The sequence below is a fragment of the Bison bison genome, unplaced genomic scaffold, assembly GCF_000754665.1.
Source record: "Bison bison bison isolate TAMUID 2011002044 unplaced genomic scaffold, Bison_UMD1.0 scf7180017864333, whole genome shotgun sequence".
Classification (NCBI taxonomy): Eukaryota; Metazoa; Chordata; class Mammalia; order Artiodactyla; family Bovidae; genus Bison; species Bison bison.
In genome coordinates, this window is record NW_011494905.1 from 2,085,717 (window position 1) to 2,095,702 (window position 9,986).

The 9,986-nt window shown below is 39.9% G+C and overlaps 1 protein-coding gene across 1 annotated transcript in view; it reads left to right on the forward strand.

The window, feature by feature from the left end:
• The first annotated feature begins 582 nt into the window (after positions 1-582).
• The window catches only part of FETUB (fetuin B), a 15,313-nt gene continuing 5,909 nt past the window's right edge, over positions 583-9,986 (forward strand). Inside the window, exons 1-5 of the mRNA XM_010853896.1 lie at positions 583-1,016; positions 1,350-1,460; positions 2,839-2,926; positions 5,136-5,305; positions 6,019-6,120. Of these exons, the coding sequence (XP_010852198.1) occupies positions 789-1,016; positions 1,350-1,460; positions 2,839-2,926; positions 5,136-5,305; positions 6,019-6,120 (699 nt within the window). The 5' untranslated portion in view covers positions 583-788. The remainder of the gene's footprint in view (positions 1,017-1,349; positions 1,461-2,838; positions 2,927-5,135; positions 5,306-6,018; positions 6,121-9,986) is intronic.

Below are 9,986 nucleotides of genomic sequence, written 5' to 3' on the forward strand. Positions count from 1 at the left end.
ATTCCCACCAACAGTGGAGGAGGGTTCCCTTTTTTCCACATCCTATCAGCATTTATTATTTATAAACTTTTTAATGATGGCCACTCTGACCAGTGTGAGGTGGTATCTCACTATGATTTTAATTTGTATTTCTCTAACAATTAGCAATGTTGAATATCTTTTCATGTGCCTGTTGGCCATGAAACAGAACCCTTTCTAGCCAGATTCCAAAATGCTTTAGGGATCTCACCAGAGCTTCATGTATATGATATGGGCTTAAAGCCCTTTTTCTGATATAACAAGAATGGTGAACCCGGGTTGTGGAGTATGAAGTCACTGAGCACCATTACCACTGATTCCGGGCTCCAAGCCTGAAATAAAGGTGAGTGTGGCCAGGACATTGACTGGAGGCAAGCTGTTAGGGATAATGAGAGAGGAGGTGATAGTCTTCCTATTCTGACTCAGCTAGAGCCCTGAACACAAATCAGAATTCAATAACGGTCTCCCAGGAGCCTTGACCCAAGTGTTTGTATTGATTTCTTGGGTAACAGGAAACTTCAATCTGTTTATATGTACACATGAATGTGAGATTACTCTGGGGTCTAAGGTTATAGATAGTGGCAAATCCCAACCAAAGTACTGACTCAGCGAAATCTACGTTTGGAATTTCAGAGATAAAATAAGACACTGTGCTTCATATCCGGATCACTGGTTTAGATTGCTATTACAAAGCTGCACAAGTTGGCCTCAAGATCCTATAAACAGCCTCATTCCTGCAGCTCCGCACACTCACCCCTTCTCACCATAGGATGAATGTGCTCCTACTCCTGGTGCTCTGCACCCTGGCCATGGGCTGCGGGGCTACATCTCCACCCCAGCCAGCCGCCAGGCCCTCGTCTCTCCTCTCCCTTGACTGCAACAGCTCCTATGTGCTGGATATCGCAAATGACATCCTGCAGGACATCAACAGTGACCGCAAGGACGGTTACGTGCTGAGCCTCAACCGAGTGAGCGATGCCCGTGAACACAGACAGGAGGTAAGTGGTGGTCCCCGCCGGGGCAGGTGTTTGCACCAGCTGGGGAGGCTGGCCAGGGCAAGGGAACCCAGAGGCACCTGTTGGCTGGTGCTTTCTGAGTCAGAAACCCTGCTGAGTACATGCTGCTCTCCTCTGCTAGGGTGCTACTGCCTCTTAGTAGTATTAGAAACAAGTGCTAATGGTATCCACTCTGAAACTTGTGTCCCATCATTTATAGGAACACTTCACAAACATCAGAGCCTTTGGCTTTGCCATAAAACAGAAAGTTTCTTGGCTGGTCGTTAGAGGTTTCTGCTTCATGTGAGCTGTGCATTTCTCTTCCCCCTTGCACAGGCTGGTCTGGGATCTCTGTTCTATTTCACACTGGATGTGTTAGAGACTGGCTGCCATGTGCTCAGCAGGACATCATGGAAGAACTGTGAAGTGAGGATCTTTCATGAATCGGTGAGTACTTTCCCCAGGAGCTTGAGGGGGGAAACTAGGTGTCCTCTGTCTACAAGATGAAGATTATTCAACATGTGCCATCTTTAAATGTCCCTCTTTATAATCTCTGGGGCAGGGTGCCTATGTGGTTATTTCAATTTGATAGAAAAAATAATTTAATCAGAGGGGGTTTCTGACACTCCCACTGGGGTCATGACCCCAGAGTTGAAATGTTGCCCCCAAACTGTTTTCTGCCTCTAAAACCTTCCTGTAGGCTCTGAGCTAGGCTTAAATTGAGGGGCAAAGATCTGAGGTTTAGTGCTCTGGATGTATGTTTAAGGAAAACTGTAGAAGCAATGGCAGGGGAGCTTTGGAATTCAATTTTCATTTTCTTTATTTTGTTTTCAAGAACACTTATATGAGATTTGAGGCTGGGGAGAGGGAGGGCTGTGGTATGAGTGCTCTCAGAGGTGCTTTGGAAGGATTTCGTAGTATCACAGAACCTAAAGGGAGTCAGAACTGATCCTTTTAAAGAGGACCATTGAAGAGGCTTGAAAAGAGCATCATCAGTTTTCATTTGGTTTTCAACTATCCTGAGATTATTTTCATTAATTTATATGAAACTTTATAAGTGATATAAGTGTGATGTAAGTATCTAGAAGTGTGATATAAGTATCTAGAAGTGAAGAGTTTGGCAAAGATGTCTTTTTCTAGTCATTTAACCAAACTTGTCAAACTGCACCTACCTGGTTTGGGAAAGCAAAACAGTCTATATACCCTGTTGTGAATTATGTTTGTTAGGCACTAGCTTAATAGACAAAATATATGTGCGTATCACTAGCTGCTATAACACATACACCAAAAGGATATACCAATTGCAAAATGATAGAACTTGGTTTCCCATTCATATAAAGTTTAAAATAGAAATCCTTGATGAGGAAGGGGCTTTCCTCCAGGAGTGATTTGGAGACTGGATACTTCCATGTTGTGGCCCCCTAGACTCTGTAGCCTTCACCTCGTGGCTTCAGTGGTCACCATGCTCATCTGCATCAAGCAGTGGAAAGAGAAAGAGCATAGAGGGCAGATAGCGTGTGGCGGGGCTTTACAGGCTAGACCTAAAAGTGGTTATACATCCCTTCTGCTCACTTGGCTGTGGTTAGAGCTCATTTACACCCAGTCACATCTAAGCAGGAAGGAGGCTGGGAAGAAGTCAAGCTGTGTCTCAGGTGAAGGTTAAATTGTTTAATGATCAGCTGGCAGTTTACTCCATCCAAAAACTATGAAAATTGACCTTGAGTTTCTTGTTCCTTAAAAATGAAACGTCCAGTTTCATTTCAGGGGTATTTTTTAAAGTCTTAGTTCATTCCACTGTGTCATGAAGTGCATTTGTTGGTTCTAGGTTTATGGCCAATGCAAAGCAATATTTTACATTAATAAGGAAAAAAGAATTTTCTATTTACCTGCTTATAATTGTACTCTTCGCCCAGGTAAGAGATCACTTTCATTTTTTTCATTTTAATAACAGATGAAAAAAGAGCATTTAACTCTACTATGCTGTACTGTATAGGGTTTCTTCCATCCTCACTTCTTATTCATCCCAAAGCCAGGTTCTTTGTATACCCAGCACTTGCACTGCTCCTCGTCCCACAATTAATCTTTCTAAATAACCTGCAAAAGCTCTACATTGTGTCTTACATCAAATCCTAAATTTTCAGTCAGATGTAAATGGCACAATCTCCATGACTGGTCCCCAGGCTTCCTTTCTAGCTACCTGTGCCTTATTTCACTGACTGTACCGATTCTGCACTCCATTCAACCAGATGACTCACTGTTTTCTGAATACACGTCACATTCTCCAATCTCTGCATCTGGTTTGTGCTTCTCCCTCTGCTGAGGATACCCTCCACGGATAACCTCTGCCCTTGGAACTCCTAATTCTTTAAAGATCATTGCCAAGGCTGCTTCTTCCACCGTGTTTTCTATTCAAGAAAACAAAACAGAACAGAAACAAACAAGAAATAGTGCTTTCCTGTTCTACATCCCTATACAACTTTAGCCTAACCACTCATGGAGCACAGACCATGTGCTGCCTGGATTTGGGGTCCTCTGTCTTACATCTTATAGAACATTTTATCCCTTCTTCCTCTCTGCTACAACTCTCCCCCACTTCCTATCAAGTGGATGTGTGTATGTGTGTGCGGGTTCAGTCGTGTCAGACTCAGCGACTCCATGGACTATAACTTGCCAGGATCCTCTGTCCATGGAATTTCCCAGGCAAGAATACTGGAGTGGGTTACCATTTCCTCCTCCACCTATCAAGGGTAAGGAGTCTTTAATATCATTGAATAAATGAACAAATACATACATTCATTCTGGGTCCTGAAAAGTTAGCATCCACAGCACAGGAAAATAGGATGGCTACTCATCAAACTATTAAGTGCATGTGACTCCCTTGAGGGATCTCATTCAAGTGCAGATTCTGATTCCTGATCTGGGGTAGAGCCTGAGATTCTGCATTTCTAACAAGGTCTAGGTGACAACAATACTATTGGTTCCTTTGAAGGACAAGGCAACAGAGCTAAATCTTCCTGGTTGTGAAGATGAGACTCACCTAAAATAAATTCGAGGACAACTAATAAAACAGATCAAGTCTGAAATGGAAGTCCTAGGTACCAGAGGTATGGGAGGTCAGGCAATGCCTCGTGCCTGGGAGTGACAAGCTATGGATGTCACTCCCCCACAATATGCCCAAATACATCCAAATAAAACCACAGTTGATCAAAGCAATGTGTTTGCTTTGTTAGAACAACTGCTAGACAAGCTTCCTAGTGTGACTTTTACACTAGTTATGCCACCCACAGCCCCTCCCAGTCAGACATTCTAGCTGTATCATTAGTGTGATTAACCTATTCAGTCATACAGTGATTGGATCAACTTCTGTTTTCCAGCTCACATACATTGTTTAACCAAAGAGGGTGTGTTTCCGCCTTCTATATGTCATTCACTCACTCATTCATCCAGCAGGCACTTACTAAGCACCATCCATGTGTCAGACATTATTTTTGGTGCTGGTGACTAAAAGGTAAATAGAACATGACAGTAATGAAATCCCAACTCATTCTCTTTACAGAGGCAGTGATGCTGGAAGATAGTGAGCTAATTGGGAAAATGTTTTTATACCAATATAAGTTGACCCTTGAACAACATGTGTTTGAACTATCAGGGTCCACTCATACATGGATTTTTTTTTTTCATCAAATACATGCTATAATGCTACACTATACTTGGTTGGTTGAATCTGTGGGTACAGAACCATGGATACAGAGGGCTCAAAACAAAGTTAAACTGGGATTTTTGACTATGTGGAGGGTCAGCACCCCAACCTTCATGTTGTTCAAGGGTCAACTGTACTATATTATGTGTTTTTAAACCAAATTTCTAGGGTAAAAAGATTTGTGTAAGGTGAAAAAAAATATTGCTTTGTTTCTTTTTAAATCATGAAAGTAATACACGCTCCTTGTAGAACACTCTGCAGAAAGCTAAATTTCTAAATAATGCTTTCCCGCTCCGTCCTTGACAGTGCGCGGTGTTATCTTCTCTCCTTTTGATCTCCACCTCTGTTGTGATCATGTGATTTACAGAATTATGCATCATTAAGGAGTTTAATTTTAAACTTGCTCTCTTTGGCATTTACAGTTTCTCAAAGCGCGATTATCATGACATGCCCTGACTGCCCCAGCACCAGCCCCTATGATTTGTCAAACCCCAGGTTCATGGAAACTGCTACTGAGTCTCTTGCAAAATACAACAGTGAGAGCCCCTCAAAGCAGTATTCTCTCGTCAAAATCACCAAGACTTCTAGTCAGGTGAGTCTGAAATGTCAGCTACAACAACATGTCTCATAATTCTTGCCATGGTTATCAAGGCACTCCCTTCGATTAGAACCTAAGAGCCTTTTCCTCATTTCCTACCTTGGTAACCTTGATGCACATTCAATTGTGTCTAGTTTCTGAGTTTGTCTGTGGGATTTCCACTAGAATTGTGTGATTTGATTTCATTTCATTGCCCTGAAGGCAAGAAGGGAAATGGACTCATGGTCTCCTTGGGTTATTCTACTTAGGTTCACTGTTTATTACCACAGTCCCACATCTGGTTGACCACAGACCACTTAACAAGTAAACTTCTATTCTGTGTTTTAAATACAGGAGTGTATGTTGAGTTTTATGGGTTAGAGGAAATGCTCATTTGTATATGGATTGTGTTGGTATCTATCATATGGAGAAAAGTTAATTTAAAAACAAATTTACATGGGGAAAAATAAGCTCACCCAAGGGAAGGTTTTTGAGCCCATTTAAATCCTTAAGAAGGGAAGAAAGGTATGGAAAAAGTTACGTTTTCTAAATAACAAAATCATAATACAAGGTTTGGTCATGGTGGGGATCACAGGGACAAAAAGCGGCCTTTGTTGACAGTGACTCTGGGGATGTGTGGTTTCTGTAAATCTAATGTTGTCAAAGCTGAGTCATGGCACCACTTGGGAAGGTTTGATTTTTATTTCTCACCTCTTGTTTCATACTAGTGGGTGTTTGGCCCTGCCTACTTTGTGGAATATTTGATCAAAGAATCACCATGTGTCAAGTCGGAGGGTAGCAGCTGTGCACTGGAGTCCCCTGGCTCTGTGGTGAGCATTGCCGAGTGTTTTCATAACTCAAGATTTGTGCTCACAGATCATCTGTGTGTATTCATAATGTGTAAAATGACATGTGAAGTGTTGTAATGCACAAGACACTTTCATTCACCTTAAGGAGCAACTGACTAGTTAAAGATGGCCCAGATGCAATAACATTTGATCATAACTGCAGTTTTGATCAGCAATGTGGTGCCTTGGCAAAAAATGATCACAGAAGGCTATAAAATATAGACAAATCCCTCAGTGGTTGGTAGTGGCCCTGCTTTTATCTGAACAAAACCAGTTACATTTGGAATACGTCATGATGTTCCATTTCTTGGACCACTCTTTACTAAGAAGGACGAAATCAAACAGGACTTATTTCAAAGAAAGCAGCCAAGATGGCAAATGTGCCACCTTGAAACCATCTAAGGCACACCTGGTAGGAATGTCAATTGGCACAGTGGATTATAGCACAATTAGGCAAAATGCAAGCTGTTTCCCCCCATTATTCACTTAGCTATAATAAAAGTTTTATTAAGATATAATTCACATACCATAAAATTCACCCTTTTAAGGTGTACAATTCAGTGCTTTTTAGTCTATTCAAAGAGTTGAACCATCATCACTACTATCTAATTTTAGAATATTTTCATCAACCTTCAAAGAAATTCCACATCCATTAACAGTCATTCCCCTTACATCACTCAGAGGATCTCAGTTCTCCAACCAACAGTTGACCCAGGCTCATGGCAGTGAAAGCACTGAGTCCTAACTGCTGGACTTCCAGGGAATTCCCTGTATGTAAGTTATTATGTATACATATGTTTTCATTTCTTTTGGGTATACACCTCGGAGTGGGATTGCTGGGTCATGAGAATTCTAGGCTTCCCTGGAGGCTCAGATGGTAAAGAATCTGTCTGCAAATCAGGAGACCCCTGTTTGGTCCCTGGGTCTGGAAGATCCCCTGGAGAAGGGAATGGCTACCCACTCCAGTATTCTTGCCTGGAGAACTCCTTGGACAGAGGAGCCTGGTGGGCTACAGTCCACAGGGTTGCAAAGGGTCAGATGTGACTAAGCAACTAAGCACACACACGTGAGAATTCTATGTTTAACCTTTTGACTAACAGCAAACTTTTCCAAAGTGACTACACCAGTTTAACGATCTCATCAGCAATGTGTGAGGGTTTCAATTTCTCCATGTTTTTGTCAATGCCTATTATTACCTGGGCTTCCCAGGTGGTGCTAGTGGTAAAGAACCCACCTGCCAATGCAGGAGACATAAGAGAAGTGGGTTTGATCCTTGGGTCAGGAAGATCCCCTGGAGGAGGGCATGGCAACCCACTCCAGTATTCTTGCCTGGAGAATCCCATGGACAGAGGAGCCTGGCAGGCTACAGTCCATAGGGTTGCAAAGAGTCAGACATGACTAAAATGACTTAGCACGCATGCATGCATTACTATTATCTGTCTTTCTTATTATAGATATCTTACTGAGTATGAAGTAGTCTCTCATTTTGGTTATATTTGAATTTTCCTAATGGCTAATGATATTGAGTATCTTTTAATATGCTTTTGGGCCATTTGTATGTATACTTTGGAGACACATCTATTCAAATCCTCTGTCATTTAAATATTGGATTATTTGTCTTTTTATTGTTGAATTGTAAGAATTCTTTACATATTCTGAATATGATTCCTTTATCAGATATATGACTTTCAAATATTTTCTCCCATTATCTGATTTTTCTATTCATTTCTATTCTTGATGATTTCTTTGAAGTACAAAAGTTTTTAACTTTAATGAAATCCTGTTTTTTTTTTCTTTTGTTGAATGTGCTTTCTGTATCATATCTAAGAATCCATTGTCTAATCTAAGATCACTAAGATTTACTCCTATGTAATCCTCTAAGAGTTTTATAGTTTTAGCTTTAGGTCTCCGACCCATTTTTGAGGTAATTTTTGTATACGTTATGAGTTAGGAGGTTCAACTTCATTCTTCTGCTTGTGAATATCCAGTTGTCCCAGCACTGTTTATTGAAAAGACTATTACTATTGTTTCCCCCATTTAATTGTATTGACATGCATTCTAAAGACCTATTGACTATTAATGTAAGGGCTTACTTTTGTACCCTCTATTTTATTCCATTGATCTGCACATCTATTCTTATACCAGTACCACACTATCTCCAGTAGTGTAGTTTTGTAGTAAATTTTGAATTGGGAAGTGTAAGCCCTCCTATTTTGTTTTCTTATTCAATATTGCTTTGAGTATTCTGAATCCCTTGCATTTTCATAATATGTCAACTTCAGAATCAGCTTGTCAGTTTCTATCTTTAAAAAGCAGAAAATTTGATAGGGATTTCATTGAATCTCTAGACCAAATGTAGAAAGGACTATCCTCTTAAAAATACTAATTTTTCCAGTCCATAAATATGGGAAGTCTTTCCATCTGTTTAGGACTTATATAATTTCTTTAAACAATATTTTGTAGTCTTCAGTGTACAAAACTTTCACTTTTTTGTATAGCTAAGTATTTTATTCTCTTTGATGATGATATAATGTATTTGACTTTTCCATTTTATTTTTTGGATTATTCATTGCAAATATATAGAAATATAGTTGGTTTTTATATTTTCACTTTGTATCCTGTAACCTTGCTGAACTCGTTTATTATTTCTAACAGTTCTTTAGTAGAGTCCTTAGGATTTTCTGTATACAAGATCATGTCTTCTACAAAGAGATATAGTTTTACTTCTTCCATTCCAATCTGAATGACTTTTAATTCTTACCTAACTTTCCTGACTAGAACTTCCAGTACAATGTTAAATAGAGGTGGGAAGAGCAAACAACCTTATCTTATTCCTGATTTTAGGAAGAAAGCATCCAGCATTTCATTATTGAATATGATGGTAACTGTAGGCTTTTTATAGCTGCTTTTTATCAAGTTGAGAAAGTTCCCTTCTAGTCCTAGTTTTGTTGAATGTTTTTATTGAAAAACAGTGCTGCTGCTGCTGCTGCTAAGTTGCTTCAGTCTTGTGCAACTCTGTGCGACCCCATAGACGGCAGCCCACCAGACTCCCCCGTCCCTGGAATTCTCCAGGCAAAAACACTGGAGTGGGTTGCCATTTCCTTCTCCAATGCATGAAAGTGAAAAGTGAGGTCTCTCAGTCGTGTCCGACTCCTAGCGACCCCATGGACTGCAGCCTACCAGACTCCTCCGTCCATGGGATTTTCCAGGCAAGAGGACTAGAGTGGGGTACCGTTGCCTTCTCCGTGAAAAACAGTGCTAGAGTTTGCCAAATATTTTTTCTGTGTTAGTGAGATAATCGTTTGTTTTTTTTTTTTCTCCTTTAATCTATTAGTATTGTATATACCAATGATTTTTGTACATTAAAACAACCTTGTGCTTTGGGAATAAGTCACAGTTGATCATGATGTTTAATCCCTCTATATGTTTCTGAATGCAGTTTGCCAGTTTTTTAAGATTTTAAATTTATATTTATAAGAGACATTGGCCTGTAGTTATTCCGTGTTGTCTCTGCCTGATCTTCATATAAGTGTAACATTGGCTTCATAAAATGAGTTGGGAAATTTTCCCTCTTCTATTTTATTTTGGAAGAATTTGTGAAAGATTGGTGTTTATTCTTCTTTAAATATTTGGTAGAATTCACCAGTGAAGCCATCTGGGCCTGGGCTTTTCTTTGTGGGAAGTTTATTTCACTAATAATTCAATTTCTCTACTTGCTATAAATCTATTCAGATTTTATATTTCTTCTTGAGCAAGTTTTGGTAGTTCATATCTTCCTAGGAATTTATCCATTTCATCTAACTTATCTAATTAGACAGCGTACAATTGTTTACAGTACTTCATTTTTA